This window comes from Dipodomys merriami, unplaced genomic scaffold, assembly GCF_024711535.1.
Source record: "Dipodomys merriami isolate MVZ:Mamm:240054 unplaced genomic scaffold, mDipMer1.0.p SCAF_50, whole genome shotgun sequence".
Classification (NCBI taxonomy): Eukaryota; Metazoa; Chordata; class Mammalia; order Rodentia; family Heteromyidae; genus Dipodomys; species Dipodomys merriami.
Genome location: NW_027206069.1, coordinates 10,596,483 through 10,618,721, shown reverse-complemented (window position 1 = coordinate 10,618,721; position 22,239 = coordinate 10,596,483). Strand labels below are relative to the sequence as shown.

The 22,239-nt window shown below is 46.3% G+C and overlaps 1 protein-coding gene and 1 pseudogene across 1 annotated transcript in view; one reads left to right on the top strand and one right to left on the bottom strand.

The window, feature by feature from the left end:
• LOC138810520 (nuclear exosome regulator NRDE2-like) overlaps positions 1-22,239 on the bottom strand; it is a 40,471-nt gene that overhangs the window by 2,098 nt on the left and 16,134 nt on the right. The window contains exons 5-13 of the mRNA XM_069997748.1: positions 15,640-16,090; positions 13,273-13,675; positions 11,252-11,385; positions 8,826-8,946; positions 7,714-7,889; positions 5,376-5,762; positions 3,441-4,369; positions 2,406-2,544; positions 352-423 (exon numbers count right to left, since the gene is read on the bottom strand). Coding sequence (XP_069853849.1) covers positions 352-423; positions 2,406-2,544; positions 3,441-4,369; positions 5,376-5,762; positions 7,714-7,889; positions 8,826-8,946; positions 11,252-11,385; positions 13,273-13,675; positions 15,640-16,090 — 2,812 coding nt within the window. The remainder of the gene's footprint in view (positions 1-351; positions 424-2,405; positions 2,545-3,440; positions 4,370-5,375; positions 5,763-7,713; positions 7,890-8,825; positions 8,947-11,251; positions 11,386-13,272; positions 13,676-15,639; positions 16,091-22,239) is intronic.
• LOC138810589 (nuclear cap-binding protein subunit 2 pseudogene) lies at positions 18,674-19,250 on the top strand (annotated as a pseudogene).

The following is a 22,239-nucleotide window of genomic DNA, read 5'->3' as shown; positions in this document are numbered from 1 at the left end:
CCTAGCCTGCCCCATCTGCTCAGGTTCCATACAACTACAGCCAGAGGCGGCAGACACTGCAGACACCGTCCGCTTGGTTGGGTGTCTCCTGACTGGGCTGGGACATGGATCCACTGGGAAGATGGTGGGAAGCTGAACCATAGCTGTATTCCAAAGACCAGCTCCAGGGCAAGGAAGGGAAACAAGGCTCAGATTCCACAGGGCTCCATTTCACTAGGAAAAGGCCCTGGACAGGCTCAGGATGGGGTACTGCACTCCCAGAGCTAAGTCTCAGATGACACTGGCTGGACTGAGCCAGTGTCTGGGAAAGGCCTAGTTCAACTGAAGCTAGGTCAGTGTTTTAAAACTCACCTTTGCCCAAGGGCAATGTTGAAGTGCTTTGTAGAACACACCTTTGCTTCTTTCTTTGTTTCCTAGGGAAACCTAAGGCAAAAGGACAAAATAGGATCAATTGAAGAGACTAAGACAAAAAAAAATCTGTACAATCTGCATGTTGTCCCCAATATTGTTGACCTGTGTGGGAAGTTGGCTCCATCAGAGTAGCTGAGGGGAATGGAGCCCAGCTAACCAGAGAACCAGCTCAGCACCACAGCCAAGCCATCCACACAGCACCAGATTGGTGATGTTTAACACTTGGGACTTTTTATTTTTTTATCAGTCGTGGAGCTTGAACTCGGCCTGAGCACTGTTCCTAAGCTTTTTCACTCAAGGCTAATCTCTACCACTTTGAGCCACAGCGCCACTTCCCGTTTTCTGGTGGTTAACTGGAGTCTCATGGACTTTCCTGCCATTGCTGGCTTTAAACCTTGATGCTCAGATCTCAGCCTCCTGAGTACATGGATTACATGTGTGAGCCACCTTTGCCCAAATCACTTCTGGCTTTTGAAGTCCTATGTCTCCTTTATTGGAGCTATTACATCCTAGCTCCAGTAGCAGCACTTGAAATGAGGTGGTCACTGAGGTAAAGCTGATGACCTTGTGCAAATGAGGACATTTTGCTTTTAATCTTTACCATCTTATGAAAATTTTCTTTTAGAGAAATCAAACCACCAGGCCTGGGATTATGGTAATGCAGAACCATAGCATTCAGGAAGCTAAAACGAGAAGATCGAGAGTTTCAATGTGGCCTGCGCTACATAAGGAGACCCTTTCTCAAATTAAAAACAATAAAGCTAGGTGCTAGTGGCTCATGCCTGTAATCCTAGCTACTCAGGAGGCTGAGATGGGAGGATTCCAGTTTGAAGCCAGCCTGGGCAGGAAAGTCTGTGAGATTTACCTCCAGTTAAATACCCAAAGCCAGAAGTGGAGCTGTGGCTCAAGTGATAAAGTGCTATCTTTGAGCAAAAAAGCTCAGAGATAGCACCTAGGCCCAGGACACAGACACAGACACACACACACACACGGACACACACACACACGGGGACACACACACACACACACACACACACACACACACACGAAAAAGATAGCTTAATAGGTTTTTATCTATTAAAAGTAAGACTTCACATCAGAAATTTTAGTCTTGGAATATTCTCTCTATACCTAAAATCTAGGGTGTTCTACAGAGTAGTATTCCTTTCCGAAATTAAATTCTGGGTCGCTTTTGCTTTAAAAAAAAAAAAAAGTCTGAGACTATCCATGTTTTCAGCTGGTTTTCTCTCTAAGCTTGGTTATGGTGGACGACCTTTTTTAATGTTACTGAATTGGATTTGCAAGTATTTTATTCAGACAATTGTTCTATTTTCTTTTTATGCTGTGACCTTGTCTGTTTTGGGGCTGAGGATTATCCTTCATGAATCTAGCATTCCTCTCCTTTCTAGCTTATGGAAAAGTGTGAGGAGTACTAGTGTTCTTTAAATGTCTGATAGACTTGGGCAGTAAATCCTCAGCTCGGAGCTCTTCTTTGTTAGTAGATTATTACTGCTTAAATTTCATTGCTTGTTATAGGCCTATTTAAGTCACTTTTCCTATTTCAGTTTTGGAAATTTAAGTGCATCTAAAAGTGTACCACCTCTCAGATTTTCCAGCTCATTTGAATATAGTTTGCATTTCAAAGTATTTCCTCACGATCCTCAGGATTTCACTTGTGTTAGCTGTGATGTCCCCTTTGTGTCTTTTCCCTCCCACTTCTGGTCAGATTAGCTAGGGTGTAGCCGTCTTTCTGGTTTGTTCCAACAAGGCTTCTTTGCCTGGTCTCTGCCAGCCAGCCACATGGCTGTGTCCTCACTGAGCCTCAGCCATTACTCCATCAGGGTCCTTAAGGATTGAACCACGGCAAGCTTGTGACACTGGGGGTGTGAGGGCGAATGGGAGGCCCCCCTCAGCCTTCCCACTTGCTTTTTTGTCACTTTTGAAGGAAAAAGTTAGAGCTGTCAAAACAAAATGGTGTCAAAGTATCATCTTACCAAAAACTTCAAGTACATCCTCCACAGCAAGGGGCACTGGCTGCCACTGTGGCTCCGCATAGCGTTCTCAAAGAGGGCTCGGATCCGATGTGTGAGGCCCGTCTCGGGGATGGTGGCGTGGATCTCTCTACCGCCCACCCTGTAAGACAAGGTGTCATGTAGCCCAGGTGCGTCCTCTCCCCTCCGTCGCTGCAGTATGGCGGAGGATGGCACCCCTGCCCGTGCGTGTCTGGGGGCGGCGATCGGCGCTGCCGCTCCACACAGCCTACAGCACTGTCGGCAAACCTCGCCTGTATCAGAACGCAATCTCACGCTCTGGGAAGGAAAACCTTTTGGTTGCAAGTAGACAAAGACTCAGGCAGAGTGAGTAAAATAATGGAAGAAATAAGGAATAAGCAAACTGAAATACCACGCAAAGGCAGTTTTGCCTTTGCAAAGGCTGCACTGAAACATCAGCAGAGATTCCACAATGAACAATGATGCCTAAACAATTACTAATCTGCACACGTAATATCCTCGACGGAGAGCATGACACTTCAAGAAGCGTAGCAATTACTATGCACTGGTCTGTGCCAAGCACTGACGTCATTGGCACCTCCGGCTTCTTCATTATTTCACTGGCAGATGAGGAACCTGCTAGAGGTCAAGTGACTGACAGCCTGAGGCCACCCAGCACTACGTGGCAGAGCCCACACTGAGATCAGAGAGCTGACCTCCAGAGCCTGTGCTCAACTATGCTCAATTCAGCTTGAGACTCCCTGAGCCTCCCCCTGCACACAGAAACAGCAGCCAGGTTCCCAAGATGGCTGGCCCTGGAAGTCAGCCACCCAGCCTCTGTGGAGGGATGGGTCTACCTTCTAAGTGTCATGTTCATCTATCAGTTATCTACTCTGTGATCCCCTAGAGCACCACAGCAGGGGGTCCTGGCCTTGTGCCACATCCACGGCTGTGCTGTGGAGGCCTGGCAGACAGGAGGAGACAGCACTCACTGCAGAAAGGCCTGTGAAGCACATGAGAGAGGTGGCCTGTAATTACCTCCGAACGGTCTCCACCAGGCTTTTCCTCAGCTTCTCCACTTCAATTGCAAACAACCATGGCTCCAAGTGTCTGGCAGACCTGGTGATTGTATCGAAGAATCTCCTGGTCTTGCTGGCATTGTGGGACTTACTCTGAATCTGTACGTAAGACCGCCAAAGCAGCTGGTTGCCAGGATATAGCTTCAAAGCGTCCGAGAGGGCGTCTCGAAGTGGAGTCAGCGGGTAAACACTCACTCTCATGTGGAATTGCAGCAGACTTGTGTGCATCAGGCTGACAGCTTCTAAAACACTGCTCAAACTCTGGGGGTGGCTCTGGTCCTTCAGGCTAGGGCTCTCTGGAGAAACGGAGTCCTTCAGTTTGGCAAATACCTGTTCATATAGCCTCACAGCTGCATCGATTCCTATGGTCAAATACTGGAAGAGCATAAAGCACCGGACCAAACTACACAGGCAGTCCAAGGAATCGGCAGGAGCTCCATCAGAGACATGGCTCTCACCTAGACAATCCTGCAGTGCATGCTCGTAAGCCTTCCGAGCTTTCAAAACCCGAGTGGCCACTACCTGCCCAACATATGGCCCAGAGGGGCTGCTCTCAGTCAACTGGGTTAGTACATGAACAGCCCGGGCTGTGGCCGTCTCTCTGGAGTCTGGCAACTGCTCCACCTCCAGCTCGGCATAGAGCAGACTGAGCTCGCACAGCTCACGGTCCTTCAGCTCACTGCTGCCTGCCATGCTGAGTGCTGTATCAAAAACTTTCCTGGCATCCTCTATGTTGCCAAGCAACCATTCCAGATGTGCATACTGCTTCCAGAGGCAAAAATTGTTCCGATTTTCTGGCTCCTTGAGGAGATTCTTGGCTAGTTTTTTGCAGTTCTTCCCCTGTGACTTTAATCTCTTCTTGTTTTTAGTGTGCAGACACCAAATGACCTACATACACACACACAAGAAAAGAATGACTTTGAGTGCTCTAGAATTTCCAGGAAACCCCGAAACACTGTAACTTCAGGAAGCCCTGGCAATGCAAAGACACCTGTACTTCTTTTATTACATATCTAATAAAACATGGAAACTCTCTCTGTTGAGAAACAAATTGGAACTTTAAGGCTGCTATGCTCCAAATTTTCTTTTCCAAAGAGATGAGTTCACTACACTTTACCAAAGACACTTTTTTGAGGAGGAGTGGGCTGGGGGGAGGTTGGTTGTGAGGCTTAAACTCAAGGCCTGGGCACTGTTCCCAAGCTTTTTTTGCTCAAGGCTAGTGCTCTACCACTTTGAGCCACAGCACCACTTCTGGTTTTCTGGTGGTTAATTGGAAATAGCAGTCTCATGGACTTTCCTGTATGGGCTGGCTTTGAACCACGATCCTCAGATCCTAGCCTCCTGAGCTTCTAGGATTACAGGTTTGAGCCACAGGCACCCTCCTTCAAAGACACTATTTTAAAACAATCTGGTATATTTAAATTGTAGTAAGTAGTTAGCTGGAGAACTTTGAGTGTTAGGAGTCAATACTAAGAGTGGCCAGCAGAGGGCAGCACGCCAGATGGAGACTAATTTTTCAACAGATAGTTACAAATCACAGGATAAGTAGCTTATTTTCTCTATTCTAATAAGCCCTAAATCCTCTAACCCCACTTAAGCTTATTTTGGTTCTTAACACTAAGTGCCCGTATCATCATAGACATCTGGTAAGACAAGTCTTCACACAGCAGACAGCTCCAGTCCCTGAGATCGGGGCTGGTGCCTGCTAGCCTCCTCTTCCTGGAGGGTGGGGGAAGTGGAGGGAGCCATGCCTGAGGTGCCATCAGCAGTCCCTGAAAAAAAGGAAGGACTGGGACACAGTACTCAAAGGAGCCTGTACTGGATCTGGTACTGGATCTGATACAAGAGAGAAGGCCCCGGGGGGGGGGGGGGGGGGGGGGAGATGCGAAGTTACCTTTGCCATCTCATACCGCAGCCAGGAGAAGCAAAGGTGAGACTTCTGCTTCCCTGAGAACAAGGGCATCACGAGGTGGAAGACATTGCGGATGAACTCCTCGCCCTCTCGGTTGTGACCGCGGGTCCACCGCAGACAGCCCAACTGGTCCATGCGGCCAACACAGCTGATGCCCAAAAATGAAAAATCAAAGGCTGTCAAGGGCTTTTCATCGTAGAGTCCACTACTGAAGATGCTGCTCTCATCCATGGCCAGGTAAAGGCAGGAGGCCGGCGGGATGAAGCCTGAAGGCACGCCCAGGAACTGCAGGAAAGCCTCGATCAGCTGGAACTGCAGAGCCTGGCTGGAGAGTCTGATCAGAGACTGCCCAATATCATCAAACAGCACCTGCAACAAAGGCAGAATCCGGGACCTGTTTAATCAAGCTAGTAAACGCCTCACAACTCTATGCAGTGTACTAACGAATCAACATTACTCAGAATAGATCTTAAATAGGAGCTAAGAATTCTGTAAAACACAAAAGACAATCTAGAAGCTGGAGAACAGCCCCAATGGCAGGGGATGCCTGGGCACCCCCCCCCCAATTCCTGCAATGCTGGGGGCGGGGGGGAGGAGCAAGGGGAGAGGGAGGGACCAAGAGGCTGAAGCTGACAGCTTTCCTAGCATCCAGCTAGAGTTTCAGAAAACCTAGTCAGGTTCCCTTCGAACGACACAATTGCTTCGTAGTTAGTTTGGCAAATTATTTTGTCTTCAATAAGGATGATTTACTACTTGTGATTTATTTGACCACAGATTACTTCAGGAAATCTGCTTGAGATAGACGGGCACAAGTAAGAAGGGAACAGGAGCAATGGAGTGTGTGAATAGCAATGAAAAGAAACCAATACAGTGGTGCATGTTCGCAGCTGATTTCATGTAGCTCCTTTTTGACATCCAGCCAAAGACACTATCCTTTGTGTCAAGGTTCTCTTTGGCTAGCTGATTATGTCTCTCAGCAGAGGACCTCAGAACACAAGCACAGGCTTCCATTAAGAGAAAAAGCTAAATGACCAGACACTGCTCATAGCAGCCATTTGTTCTGAAATCTGCTTCCAGGGGACAAACGAAATTCTGAACCTTGAAAAACAACTTGCAAGCCGACCATGAAGTCTACAGACTCCTCTAGTGCCCTCCTCCATGCCTTCAGCTTCCAGCAGGAAAGAGGCCTCTGGGGTAGAGTCACACCCCCTGCCCTCCTCCCTGCGTCAGGCCGGAGGGGGAAGGCGTCCCTGGAAGCTGCACCTCCTCATGCCCACTCCTCTGCAGCCTAACTCCAGCATGGCCGTCCCATGCATCACCCCAAATGCTGGCACACTGCAGCCATCAAGCTCCCATCAAATATCTGTTCAGCATCCAGGAGCCTTCCCACAGGTACAGGTGTCAAGCAATGAACAAGAGGCAAAACCCTCCATCTAAAGGCACTTCACTTGCAGGGAGGGACAGAGCCTGTTACCAAGAAGACATCTTGATCTATACACATCACAGGTCACACAGAAGCTAGAGCCAGTACTGCTTTAGGGCTGCAGGTGTTGAAATAGCATTTCTTCCGTCAAAAGCTGCCAGCTACTTGGTACCCAAGCCAGAGGGCAGGTGGCACAGCACAAGTGCCCGCTGTCAACAGGACAACACTCGCTCCCTCTCCATCAAGACACCGTGTGAGCCAGCTGCCCCAATATGGCCTCTACATCCTGTCCCTGGGCCTTCTAGTCCAATCTAGTTGCTGCATGTACATGTCCACAGACCCAAGAGTGTGATGGGACAGTGGATATAATTAAGGAATCTACAACAGTGATCCAGACCATAGAACCTGCATCTACAGCCTTCCTTCCCCAGGGTCACATGAAAACCTAAGTGGGCGCTGGGCGTTGGTGACTCACGCCTGTAATCCTAGCTACTCAGGAGGCTGAGATCTGAGGATCACGGTTCAAAGCCAGCTCAGGCAAAGTCCATGAGACTCTTATCTCCAACAAACCACCAGAAAAATGGAAGTGGTGCTGTGGCTCAAGTGGTAGAGTGCTTGCCTTGAGCTGAAGAGCTGAGGGACAGCGCCCAGGCCCAGAGTTCAGGCCTTACAACGACAAAAAAAAAAAGAAAAAAAAAGAAAACCTAAGTGAATGACCTGGAAGGCCATCTCCAGAAGAGTGGCCATAGGAGCCTTCCTTCCCTCTGGGGGACAGGAACTACACCAGGGGACACTGCTCCCCCTCACCGGGGCAAAGGAAATGAGCACGGGCGAGAGGAGGCCCCGCAGCCTCCTGGCAGGAGGGAAGTCAGCCGCCCGGCGGCACAGGACACTTGCCTGTCTCTCGGGATCCTCACAGTCGTCTTCCGTTTGCTTCTTGGTCTTATCAGGGCGCCAGGGACGCCAGTGCCTCTGGTCCCGGGAACGCTCAGCAGCAAGCCAGATCTGCCACCGGGGCAGAGTCTTATCTTTGATTTCCTGGTCATCTTCTTCTGGCTCATCATCATCGTCATCTAGGCAGAAGTAGGGGAGGGGCATGCCTTCAGGTGTGTCTCCAAAGGTAGAGCGCCTGTCTAACAAGCGTGAGGGTCTGAGCCAAAACTCTACTATCACTCCCCCGCCCCCCGCAAAAAAATATACATCAAAAGATTGTATGGCTTTGGACAGACAGACCTAACAACAACAGAATAACTAGAAGTAAAAGTAAAACATGAAGAAGAAATGCAGAATAGAGTCCCAATTACCTTCTAAATGCTAAATGTGTCAAGATGGATTTGAGAAATTAAAAATAAAAACAAAGATGATTATCAACCCATTTTCTAGATACAAGAGAACCATCCATTTTTTTTCCCCCTGTTTGGGGAGGGGGCGCTATTAGATTCTTAGAACTATACTAAATTCAATGCAAGAGTTTCTGTAATACATTGTTAATTCCAAGGGGACACACAGAGCCCTGCCCTGATAGTAAAAATCACCTTTCCACATTGTTCTCCAGTGTGGATCTGTAAAGCACTTGGGTCATGTGGAATGACAGTGTAACGCATGCTAGTTAATCCTTTTTTAACACTCCTTAAAAAGCAATGATTTTTTCAAAGGATTTGTTAATCTATACATAGCCAGAAGAACAAAAAGTGTTTTAAGTACACACTAGAAAGGAATGGGGGTGGAAGCTATAACAAAAGCTTGCTTCTTATTAGAACACATTGATAAAAGAAGCTCAAGTCTGCAGAGGGCGGGAGAGAGTGGTGCTCAGACTTGAGGGAGGTAGACGCTTTCAGGTGGCCATGGGGAAGAAACAGCCTATCCTGCCATGACATCCACTTTAATGTATGATTTTACATTCTGATGTTTGTAAATGTCCTTATGTTACTAATAAGCAGTATTTACAGTTAAATAGGAAGACAACAGCATATCTACCCTTACTGGGGGGGGGGGGGGGGGAGGCTTACCTGGGTTGATGACCACCCAGCCACCCCGTTCCTGCTGGTGCATCCAGGCCCGCCAGCCCCGGGCGCCCTTCTCCCCGGCCCGGGGCTCCCCGCTGTCCCAGAAGGGCTCAAAGAACTCCACCTGTGGAGGTTTAAAAGACCCCAAGTGAGGCCCACCATGTACAAAACTGCTGAGCACTGGGCATTAGAAGCTAGGACCCCTAATGTGTGAGTCAAAAGCAGCAAAAGAATCACCTGGTTCAGTGGGCCGCCCATCACCTCAGCCTACCTCTGTGCATGCTGGAAGCTGGGCTGGACCCAGTGATGTCTAACAAATCAAACATGGCACAGGCGAAATGATGACTTCATCTTCAGGATTAGGTCACGAGAAGCCAGGCCTAGGTGTGGCAATGGGAGCCTGCAGCTGGGCATGAGCACTAACTTCCTGGTTCTGATCCTGCCAAGGGAACTCACCAGGGACAAGTGACAGTGGCACCGTCCTTGGCGCCTCTCATGCCGTGGGAGTCCCTAACAATACCTGAAGTCATTTGTTGTCAAGACCTTTTGAAGGGAAGGAAACCCAGCAACTCGCGCGTTAGTAACTGTTTATCTTAACAGTGTGGTGCTCAGCGCTTATTAAGGCGTCAGTAGGTACTGTGGGCACAGGGCATCCATGCACATGCGGGCCCTCCTCCACCCCCACCCCACCCCCATCTTCAGGACACTAGGTCCTGGAAACCAGCTCACTGGAAATAAATAATTCCCCATGGAATGGAAGGCGAGCACAGTGCTGAGCAGGAATGTGATCCGCTTATCAATTGGCAGCAGGACTTTGAAAGAGAGCCAACAACCTACTCTCACAAAAGCTTTTCCAAGAAATCTCTTGAGGACAAGCAAGTTCCCAACAGGGACATCGTGGGCCGAGGGCCACAGGCCTCCACTCCCTGAGCCTGGGCAGGGCTGCACGCGCTGACCAGCATGGTCCCTCAGGAGCCACCAAAGGGCATGGCAACAAGGGTGTGATGGGGCGTGAGACTGCAAGTGTGTGCCTGTCACTCCAGGAAGGGGCTGGAAGACTGCTTGCTCTTCTTAGGTTTGCGCTTGTAAAAGTGATTGGACAAAAAGAATAACTTCTACAACCAATGTGGTTATTCCACAGGAATCCGGACCAGTGATGCTGACGCGTGGTGGTAACCATGTCTCTCAGCTACAGAGGCAAGGGGGACACTGTTGCATGAGAAGCGTTGCTTCAAAGTTGTCCTGTGAAGGCTGGGAAAGCCAGGTGCTGTTACTATTTAACATCACAGAGCGGTGGTCCTCAGGGCATCAGCCATGGGCAGTGTCCTCTACCCACCAGCGAGGTCCTGGGGACAGCCAGCAGGCTTAGCAGAGAGTGGGGGGTGGGGGTTCAGCGCTCACAGTTCCCTGGCTAAGAATCACTTCTGGAGCACATTGTATTCTTAAAATATAAAAGCATGTCCTAAAACTGTTTGACCTGGTGGTTTGGTAAGAACCTGTCACACTTATATTAATGGGTATGAGTCTCTAAGCCAACTTTGTTTAGAGGTAAAATTATGATAAAAATGGTTTATACTGGCAATTCATGAAACTACCACATGATGGAGTCCTTGCCCACACAGAAAGACCTTTTAAGCCATTCTGCCATCTTCCTCCCTGCCCTCCTGCAGGACAGAAAACTATTTCCTTCAGTGGAAAAAGGAGTCAGGTTATCTTACATGAGTAGCTCTGAGATGTTTTTATTGTTGATAACACTGCTGACAATGTTCATCTGTCATCTAAAAGATGAACCCACCTCAGTGAGGCCTGGTGTTGACAAGAACCTACAGATAACTTCATCTGCAACTCAGGCCAAGACTGCAGGCAGTGGGAAGCTTCACTGCATCAGCAACACAAGCTCCAGGGCATTCAAGAGTGATCCCAGTCTAAATGTGCCATGCCCCCTGCCCCCTGACTAATAGAGAGGACCTGCATTTAAACCAGGGCCCAGGTATAACACTAAGGCCATCGCTGAGGCTCTAGATTTGGGAGGGATAGAGGTTTCTTTTATCTATCCGTATTTTACCAGCTTCATCATGGAGTTTTTCTTGGATCAGGGAAATATTTCTCTCTCTCTTGGATCAGGGAAATATTTCTCTCTTTCTCTCTTTTGTTCTCTCTCTCTCTCTGCACACACACACACACACACACACACACACACACACACAGAATGGTCATGAGAGGCGAGCTTGGTACCTGTACTTTAGTTCACACACACACACACACACACACACACACACACACACACACACACACACACACACACACACACACAGAATGGTCATGAGAGGCGAGCTTGATACCTGTACTTTAGTTGGCGCGCACACACACACACACACACACACACACACACACACACACAGAATGGTCATGAGAGGCGAGCTTGGTACCTGTACTTTAGTTGGCAGATCTCTCACACTGTCAGGTTTGAAGAAGGTGAAGTCAACCATGGCCTGGAACAGAGAGATGGCCTTCTCTGAGTGGCCAGCCTGCCGCAGAAAGTGGCACTGCTGCAGAAAGAGGGCTGTGAACCAGAAAACAAAGAATCCCTAGGTGAAGCACAGAGGAACAAAGAACAGCTACTCAAACACCAAGACAAGTCTTTTTTCCAGAATTGCTCTTAGCTTTCAACCCGACAGTACAGACATGTCCTAATCTAAAAGGGCCAACAATAACACTGTAAGCCAAGTCTGCTGTTTCTGGTATTTATCTAAAACTACCACAGAATATAATTTTTTAATGTTTATTTATTTATTTATTTTTGTCAGGAGGGGGACTTGAATTCAGGGCCTGCGCGCTGTCCCTCAGGTCTTCAGCTCAAGGCTAGTGCTCTACCACTTGAGCTATGGCGCCACTTCCAGTTTTCTGGTGGTTTATTGGAGATAAGAGTTTCACGGACTTTCCTGCCTGGGCTGGCTTCTTTGAACCGTGATCCTCATATCTCAGCCTCCTGAGTAGCTAGGATTACAGGCATGAGCCAACCAGCTCCAGGCCAGAATGTAAATATTAACAAGAAACTACATATAGTATCTAAAAACAAGTCAAGAAGTTAACCTTGATGCCAAATGTCTAACACTCAATTCTCACTGGCACCAAAAAAAAAATGGCAGGAAAGATGGCGTAGTTATTGGAAAGTATAATCTGAACTCCCCATTCATAGATGGCATTTGCTACCAGCAATTTTCATCACACATCCAGTGTGCTACAAAGTCAGTGTTCCATGTTTGATTTCAGTTCACCTTAACAAGGATGTAATTCCATTTATGCGATGTCAGCCTATCATAAGTAATGTCAAATGAGGCTTTATGAAAAAAATCTCATGTTATTTTTTTTGTTTATTCATGTTGGAAACTGAATGTTGGGCCTGATACATGCTAAATACATGTTCCAGCCCCATATACGACACCATTTACATCAGCGCACTGTTTAGTATTTCTAGAGAAACTCAGTCTCTAGACATTGACAATGATAACAGGAGTTCTGCTCAAACAAGTGTCTACTGCATGCGCACAGAGCTAGGCGCTCTGCACGTTAGTCACGCACAATACCCACAGCACAGGCAACCTACTGCTCCTGTGGAGAAGGAGCTCTAGCAGGGTAAGAATCTCCCCAAGCTCACACTGCAGCCAATGAGGAACAAATCCACAATTCAAACCAATGAGTGACATGCCCCAGCCCCTGCATTGTGTGCTGCCTTCCGTTATCTGGCTACTGCCAAAATTTTTATTCCAGTCTCCTTTGGGACACACCAAAAACATGAACAGCACAGTAATACCTGACATCTATGAGGTCAGCAGGGCATCTCATGTGTATTATTGCTAGAGACCCTAAAACGAGGGGTGTTGACAAGTAAGATCAGACAATCAAAACAGTTAAAAGATCCAGCTACATTCACTTGGCTAATAAGTAGGAAAGTTGGAACTGCTTGTCCAGTACAAGTTACCTAACTTTTCTGGCTCTAACCCACCCATCTTGAGGGCTGGGCTAATCTATTATAATTAACCAGTCATACCTTGGTGTGTGTGTGTGTGTGTGTGTGTGTGTGTGTGTGTGTGTGTGTGTGTGTGTGTGTGTGTGTGTGTGTGTGTGTGTGTGTGTGTGTGTGTGTGTGTGTGTGTGTGTGTGTGTGTGTGTGTGTGTGTGTGTGTGTGTGTGTGTGTTAATTTAACCCACCCATCTTGAGGGCTGGGCTAATCTATTATAATTAACCAGTCATACCTTGGTGTGTGTGTGTGTGTGTGTGTGTGTGTGTGTGTGTGTGTGTGTGTGTGTGTGTGTGTGTGTGTGTGTGTGTGTGTGTGTGTGTGTGTGTGTGTGTGTGTGTGTGTGTGTGTGTGTGTGATAATTTATAGCAAAACAGAATATAATCTCATTCTCTACTAAATCCAAACTGTATCTGGTATCTCCTTACCAAACATGGCGTCCTCGGTGCCAGGCAACACGGGGTGAGATAAGATGCTGCCGTCATTAACTGCAGAGAGAGTGCTCAAGCACTTGCCATACAGACTGTGAATTTTGGATATTGAAAAGGTACTAAACTGGCTCTGGCAAAATACAAGGTATTTCTGCCACAGGGTTGTATTATTGGGGTGCAGGAAGATCAGTTTCTGCCACTCTTTGACCAGCATGGAGGGCTCCCAGAATTCCGCACAGAGCTTCAGCCTGGCGAGCTTCAGGTCAACGCTGCTCTGGTTGCAGTCGATGGCCCGCTCCAGGATGGCCAGCTTCTTCTCCAGGAGGAGCTTCAGTGACTTCTTCCGCTTCTCCTCTCCCTCCTCCAGTGCACACAGGCCAGGACACTTCATGGCCTCATCCTCAACAACACAAACACCAATTTACTCATGGGTTACAGAGGATCAACCGCAATGTCTCTTCCTCCTGTCAAAACCAATAGTTGGCTAGGCGCCAGTGGCTCACGCCTATAATCCTAACTACTTAGGAGGCTAAGATCTAAGGATCACAGTTCAATGCCACCCCAGGCAGGAAAGTCTGTGAGACTCTTATTTCCAATTAACTACCAAGGAAGGCAGAAGTGGAGTTGTAGTTTTAGAGTGCTAGTCTTGAGCATAAAAGCTCAGAGATAGCACCCAGGCCCTGAATTCAAGCTCCAGGACAGATACCAAAAAAGAAAAAAGAAAGAAATCATGAAAACAACTGTTCCACAGACCCAGTTTATAACTTCTAATTAAAAACTTGTTTCCTCAGGGCTTGCCCAGCAAGTGAAATGTCCTGGGTTCAATCCTCAATACAAAAAAAAAAAAAAAACACACCAAACAAAAAGTAACCTTGAGCCGGGCGCTGGTGGCTCACGCCTGTAATCCTAGCTACTCAGGAGGCTGAGATCTGAGGATCGCGGTTCAAAGCCAGCCCGGGCAGGAGAGACCGTGAGACTCCTATCTCCAATAAACCACCAGAAAACCGGAAGTGGCGCTGTAGCTCAAGTGGTAGAGCGCTAGCCTTGAGCTGAAGAGCTGAGGGACAGCGCCCAGGCCCAGAGTTCAAGCCCCACGACTGACAAAAAAAAAAAAAAAAGTAACCTTGAAACTCATTTCCTAGGGTGGTGTTCTAACCTGGTATGCTTGGTCTTCATTTCACCTGACTGGCCTGTCTCTCTGCCATTCATATTTATGTCTATGTACCAATAACTAGCATGCAATGCTTGAAGAGGAGCCAACCTTACCAATGAAGAATGAAGACAGAGCCACATATTTTAAGGGCCTGCACAGGGGACTTCCTGACCCGCTCTCACACTTGTGTGCACTTTGCCTGTGTGGTCTGTACTTCAGGAACGCCTCTGTCTGGTGGGCAAGATCCCATTCCCTGGCTGGAGCATACTCAGTGGCAGCATGTTTGTCCAGCACATAAAAGGCCCTGAGCCTGAGTTCCATCCCAGAACCACACACACACACAAAATTGTTCCAATCTCGCTCCATTCATTCTCAAAGAGCACATTCTGTAACATTACAGCGTCTACAGCACTTACTACCTACCCCGGCTCCATTTATTCCTGACGGGTCACTGGATTCCTCACTGGACAAGCTCTAGCTGCTTTCTTTCTTTTTCTTTTTTTTTTTTTTTGTAGTACCGGGGCATGGGAGCAGAGCCTCACACTCTCACTTACCTTTTTCATGGTGGTGCTCTACCACTTGAGCTACACCTCCACTTCTCTAATAACCTTTATATACAGTACCAAATTTCTTCATAAAGCTCAAAAAGTGTTTCAAAACCAGCTCATGGTAGCTCATGGTAGATGACCAGACCTAGGTCATCTGTCCCACTTTCCCATCAAGCTGAGATCAGAATAATAATGATTTAAGGCCAGTTGAGCTACAGGACTCCATCACAATGAAAACCTGGGTATGGTAGTGTGGGTCTGGCATCCCAGCTATGAGGAAAACATGAATAGGAGGAACGAAGTCCAGGTTGGCCCAGGCAAAAAGTGAAGACCCTATTCAAAATATAACAAAAGCAAAAATAGCTGGGGGAATGACTCAAGTGGTAGAGCACCTACTAGCAAGAATCAGGCCCTGAGTGCAAACCCCAGTGCCACCAAAATAAATAAATAATTCAAATTTCAAAAGCAGCCTAGGCAATTCAGTGATACCATGTCTCAAAATAAAACAAGAAAAGGCGGGGTTAGTAGCTCAGTGATACAGTGCTTGCCTAACATGCACAAGATTCTGGATTCAATCCATAGCCAAACCAAAAGCAATGCTACAGAGCAAACAAAAATGTGTCTTCTCTTACAAAGTAAGAAAAGTAGGACAGTGACACTTACCTGAAAAGCCACAAACGCCAGCCACAGCTCAGTATCATGAGGATTCTCCCGAACTCTCCTGTTAAAGTCCTCTACCTTGGCCTTGAGAACAGCATTCTCTCTGTCGACTTGTGAGTCTGGCTGTTTCCCTTCTTGCTTGGGGGGACCATGTCCATGTAACCACTGTGTGGTTGACTTATCATAAATCCCCAAAGGATTCAACCAGCTTGTAACAGGTGCAGCCACATCATCTGAGTCCTTCACTGGGATGAATGAGCCTGGCTTAGCAGAGGGAGGTTCTGTGTTGCAGCTCACAGCAATTCCATCAACATTCAGTAATCCCACACTCTTCTTCGTAAAGTAGCGTTCTGGGGCTTTGTGTGAGTGCTTCTTTGAGGCAGAAGCCCCTTCCCAAGATATACACTGCTTCTTAGGGTTAAGACCTAGACAGGAGTCTCCTTTCCTCTTGTATCTTGTAGAAAAAGAAAAAAGTAACAAAGGGAGAATGTGGCATTACCTGTAGAGCGTGAAGACTCATTAGACCTAAACTCTAGTCATCCAAGTTCATGTGGATGTGCCTCTATCCACGTTCACGATCCTATCAGTTTCTGCTCAGAGCCAAAGCAGGTCAGCAAAGAGCTCCCCTCTGCCTGGCTTCACTTCCTCCTCTGACACCTCCTGCCTTTATTCACAGCTCCGTGAATTTAAAATCATGCCTGTCTTCTAGATCTTAGTACTTGTTTTCCTGGGTCTTTGGAGTTAACAGTACTGCCACATATACTGCGTCATTCAGCCATCACGGCCATGCATGACAGGCAAGGCAGAAGCATTATTCCCTTCTCGCACTGCTCCTAACAAAGCACACTGACGCGGGGCCTAGGTCATCGGTCCTGCCTTCCCTCTGCTGTCCTGCGTCTCTAGCCTGTTAACCCTGACGTTGTCTATAGCTCTGTCTCTTAATCTTAATAGTGTGTCAAGTGAGAGTTCATTTGGCTATTTCTACTTTGGAGGAAGAGAAGCTTTTATGGAACATGCACGAGTGCCCGGGGTTACCCACGCACATATGACTACTGAGTGCTTGCACAGGCTAAGGTGAAGGCGAATCATGCACTTTCCTGGATGCAAACAATCTAATTAAAAACTCGGGGGGGGGGGGGAACTGGGCAAGAAGCCGGGTACCAGTGGCTCACACCTGTAATCTTAGCTCCTCAGGAGGCTGAGATCTGAGGATTATGACTCAATCCAGTATGAGCAGAAAAGTCCGTGAGACTCTTATTTCCAATAAACCAACAAGAAAGCCAAAAGTAGAGCTGTGGCTCAAGAGGTAGAGTGCCAGCCAACTGGGCAAGAGAGCTGAACCAGAATTTTACACAAGACATGAATGGCTAATAAACTCACAAAAAAGTACCCAATATCATTAGTTCAAGAGATGCCAATTCATATGCCCTATCCCCCTGACACAGCTAAAATTTACAAGAGTAACAACAGCAAATGCAGATGAACAACCAAGATTCTCATTTGTTGGTAGAGTGCGAATGGTAGAATTACTTTGGGAAAAGGCCTAGTAGTGTCTTACAAATTTAAACACAGGTCTACCTTATGACCCAGCAACTCTATTCCTAGGTATTTACTCAAGAGAAAGAAATGACATGCACACACAAAGCCCTGTGCACAAATGTTCTCAGTAGTTTTATTCAGACTAGTCAAATACTGGAAAGTATCCAGGTGTCCATCGACAGATAAGACTAAACAAATGGTGGTAGAGCCATATAGTAGAATTCTACAGGCAGCAACAGGAAGCAACCTACTGAGAAATGCCACATAAATCTCAGAAACACTGCACTAAGCAAAAGAAGCCATACACAAAATACTATGTTTCTCACATCATATCTTTTTGCATGGTCCAATTAGATGAAGTTCCAATCAGGCAAAACTAACTGGTAAGAGAAACATTAGAATAGTGAGTAAAAAGGAAACATTTGGGGGTCACAGGAACCTTCTGTACTTTTCAAGAGCTCTGGCCTACACAGGGATATGCATTTGTCAGAACTGAGAATGAAGAGTTGTATATTACACTGATCATAATTTTTAAATCGCTGGTGGCTCACGACTATAATCCTAGCTACTCAGAAGACTGAGAACTAAGGATGAAGGTTCAAAGCCAGCCTGGGCAGAAAGTCAATGAGACTCCTATCTCTGATTAACCAGCAAAAAAGCAGGACAGGAAGCAGAGGTGTGGCTCAAGTGGTAGAGCAATAGCCTTGAGTAGAGAAAGTCAATGGAGTGTGCTAGTCCCTGAGTTTCAAGATGTAGTACCAGCACAAAAAGAAAAGAGAGGAAGAAGCTGGGCACCGATGGCTCAGGCCTGTAATCCTCACTACTCAGGAGGCGAAGACCTGAGGACTGCGGTTGGAAACCAGCCCAGGCAAGAAAGTCAATGAGACTCTTACCTCCAATAAACTACTAAGAAAAAGCCAGAAGTAAACAAATCGTTTAAATAGGGATACAGGTGGACCCATTGCAACAATGAGATGTACAGTCGTTATGTCGAAAACGAACTTTACAACTTTGGTGCGGGGGGGGGGGCGGGGGGGGAGCGGGGAGGATGGGGGGGCAGGAGGATGGGAAAGGATGGGAAAGGGAAACAAAGGAGGAGACTACAATGCTTGATAAGAAATGTACTCATTATGTTGCCCATGTAATTGTAACCCCTCTGTACAGTATTTTCACAATTAAAAAAAAAAAAAAAAGAAAAAGAAAAAGCCAGAAGTGGTGCTGTGGCTCAAGTGGTAGAGTGCTATTCTGGAGCACAGAGAAGCTTGGACAGCACCAGGCCCTGAGTTCAAGCCCCAGGAATGGCAAGGGGGGCAGGGGAGGGGGGAGAAGAAAAGAGAGGAAGAAAAGGAGATAGGAAGGAAAAAAAGATGGGAAGAGGAAAAGAAGAGGAAGAGGGAGGGGAGATAAACACGGATTCTAGTAAATAACCCCATGCTAAGCTGTTTAAGGAAGTAATTAAGTAGAGTAAGTGCTGTGTGCCTGTCCACCTCTCTGTGCTATGTCCAGCAACTCCTACATGGACCACTACCGCAACCAGCACTTTCAGGGGGACAATGAAGAACAAGAAAAACTACCGAAGAAAAGCTGTATGTTGTATGTTGGAAATCTTTCCTTTTATACAACTGAAGAACAAATTTATTAGCTCCTCAGCAAAAGTGGTGACATAAAGAAGATCATTATGGGTCTGGACAAAGTGAAAAAAACAGCCTGGGTGGGGGGAGTGGGGGGGTGGAGAGGGGAAGGGATGGGAAGGAGAAGCAAAGGAGGGGGCAACAATGCTTGATAAGACATGTACTCACTATCTTACATAATTGTAACCCCTCTGTATGGTATTTTCACAATAAAAATAATTTAAAAAAAAAACAGCCTGCGGATTTTGTTTTGTAGACTACACTATGTGGAGCATCAGTGGAACCCATCTGCATGACCTGATAATTCACACAGGCTGGAATACAGGCTTTAAAGAGGGCAGGTAATATGGACATTGGCCATCTGGGAGCCTGGTTTGAGATGAGTATCAGAAGGACTTCGATGCTAGAAGAGGAGGCTATGGAAAAATGACACAAAACCAGTGAGTAGGACCCGATGCTGGTGGCTCATGCCTGTAATCCTAGCTACTCAGGAGACTCAGATCTGAGGATCGTAGTTCAAAGCCAGCCTGGGTAGGAAAGTCCACGGGACTCTCATCTCCAATGAACCACCAGAAAACCGGAAGCAGCACTATGGCTCAAGTGGTAGAGCACTCACCTTGAGCTGAAGAGCTGAGGGACAGTGCCCAGACCCAGAGTTCAAGCCCCACAACTGACCAAAAAAGCAAAGCAAAACAGAACCCAGTGAGTGGTAAAAGCCTTATCAGTATACAACTCAATCTTCTGGTCTGTTGCTGAAGAACATTAGCCAAGGTCCAGTCAGTGTTTTACTAAGCTAGAAGTTCCCTTATGGTTTTCCTTTGCAATAGTAAAAAGGGTGGAATTCCTGAACAGTGCTTTTAATTTGAGTGTTAGAATGCTGGCCATGTTGTCAGGTCATCAGGATAGTTACCAGCTCAGAAACTGTGTTCCTTAGCAACAGATTTGATCTGTAACTTTGATGAACCTGTCAAGCAAAAATGCATGTCTTTTTTGGTAGACAAGGGCAAAAATCTTTTTTATTGTGCTTGAGGCTAAGAAGGGGCCTGTAATGATTACTTTTAAGCTCAAGACAATTTTTTAAAGTAGATAAATTAAAAGGCATGAGAGACATGTGGGAGTTGGAAGAGTGCTCAAGTGGTCTCGCCTAGGAAGCACGAAGCCCTGAGTTCAATTCCCACTGTCTGCCCCTTTCTCCCAAAAACATACTAAAGGGGGTTTGTTATGCTGTATAGCTCTACTATAAATTATGAACAGGTGCTTTGTTTTCTACGCTGAACTTTCTACATTGAATTCTAGCCTCCAAAGGCAAACTTAGAGGTCACAGACCTTTCCAAACAGTTGGCATAAAAGCAAGCCTGAGACAGTCTTGAGGGTGGTACCTGCCTGACTGCTATGCTTTACGTGTCAGAAATGCAGGTGCAGGATGTGAAGAGTAGTTATTGAACATATGTCTCAAAAGATATAAATCTCTTACCTAAAGCAAAAAGAAAAACAAGTGTTCACTGAAACACAGAGAACCTCAGGTACCCCGAAACAAAGGAGAGGGTATACTGGCGACAGGAAATGGAATGAAAAAGCAAGAGATCATCAAATTAATGGCCTTGACACTGTTTGGGCTATCAAATGTATTCTTTCCATTTCCAGAATGATCTTGGAAATAGCTTTCAGTTGCATTCTTTATGGTTTTGCAGTACTGGGGATGGAACTCATGGCTTGGGCATGCCAGGCAAGTGCTGTATTAATTGAGACCCAGAATGGGTTAAGTGTTTGTTTGAGGATTTCAGAGCATGCTTAACAAAAACCCAGAGATGTTTCCTACAGAAAATGTCTATTTCAGCCAATTCACACATTAAAGTCTGTTTTTACATTTTTCCCAATTAGTGCTACTGAGGTTCAAGCCTTAATAGTGAGCTGGTGGTTTCTAAAAGAGTGGAGTCTACTGAATTTATTTTGCGTTTGTAAGGCAAGAGGTAGTTTCTCTCTAATATGAAAAAAAATGAATCTTTTTCATTCAGCAACTTACTTACACTAGTTTGTGAAGGTTTGGGCTGAAGTATCTCAGTATGAACATCTTTCATCTTTATGATAAGTGTGAAGTTTTTCGAATTCAAAACTGCCTATTTTTTTAAAGAGCTGTAACAATTGTAATTCTTAGAAGAAACCATTTACAAACATTCAGTGAAGATACATCTTCAATTTTAAATTTTATTTTTACACTGTAGTTTGGATTCGCATATTTTATTTTTTGTAGTAAAACATAACTCAGATTATCTATAGGCCTTGAAACACAAATGCACATGCACACGCACACAGACACGCACATGCACACACACATAGACACACATTTTCTATAGCAAATTAGATGAGAACACTAAGGAGAAAAAAATAACCAACACGAAAGAAAAAAAATCCATCTTTGCAGTTTAGACTAAGAAAGTGCTTTCTAATTACTTTCTTTCTATGGCCTGTGACATTCATTAGCAAAACCTCAAGAGCCACTCTTGGTTAACGTTTTCTCCTTTTCATCTAGTAGTAAATAGTAACGCCTTACGTCGCTACAAACATCTCTGACACTTGTGTGCAAGGCAGGGTAAGAACTGTAATTCCCAATTCCCCAATGAAGGAAAGGAGGCTGAGACAGGTGGATGACCTGCTTGGGACTGTGCTGCTGGTTAGTGGCCATCAAATGCGAACCTGGGTCTTTGGTCGCTCCAGAAAGCGTCCTACCACACCCCGTCTCATGTGCTCCCCTGGCTGCCTGATCTGGCACAGATACTTGACCTTCGAGTCCTTGCCTCCTCCTTCTGCTCCTCAAGGAGCAGCCATGGCATCGCACGGGCTGACAAAGCAGGAGCAGGGGACCATGTACACACCTCCTGCATGGTCAGGCATGCTACCTTCCCCATCTCTTCCTGGGTGCCCACCACTCTTTTGGGTGATATACAAAACTTTATACTACTTCAGAGTATTGAAACAATCCAAAAACAACCAAGATAAACTCACAAAGGAAATTTCAGCAGGAATTGTTTATATGATAAAGTCAGGAAGAGAAATGTGATTCTAATTTGGAGGGTTGGTGAGGCATTAGAAACTGAACTTTAAAGAGTATTAACCTATAATAAAGGATAACAATCTCCAAGATCTACTCTTATTTCCTATAATTCCCTACCTTTGATTTTCATTACCTATAAACTATTTGGAAATAGAGATTATCTATTGTTCTTTAGTTCCTAAGTTTCCTAGAAAATGCGCTTGAAAAGTTTTATTAAGTACTCCACTGCTGTTGCTTTGAGTGTCAACTGTGAGGTTTCCCAGACTGGCCTCGACTTACCAATCTACTTCCTCAGCCTTCCAAGAAGATGGGATTACAGGCATGAGCCATCTTGTCTAGCTTACTCAAATACTTATGATTGACAGATTACAGGGGGAAAGT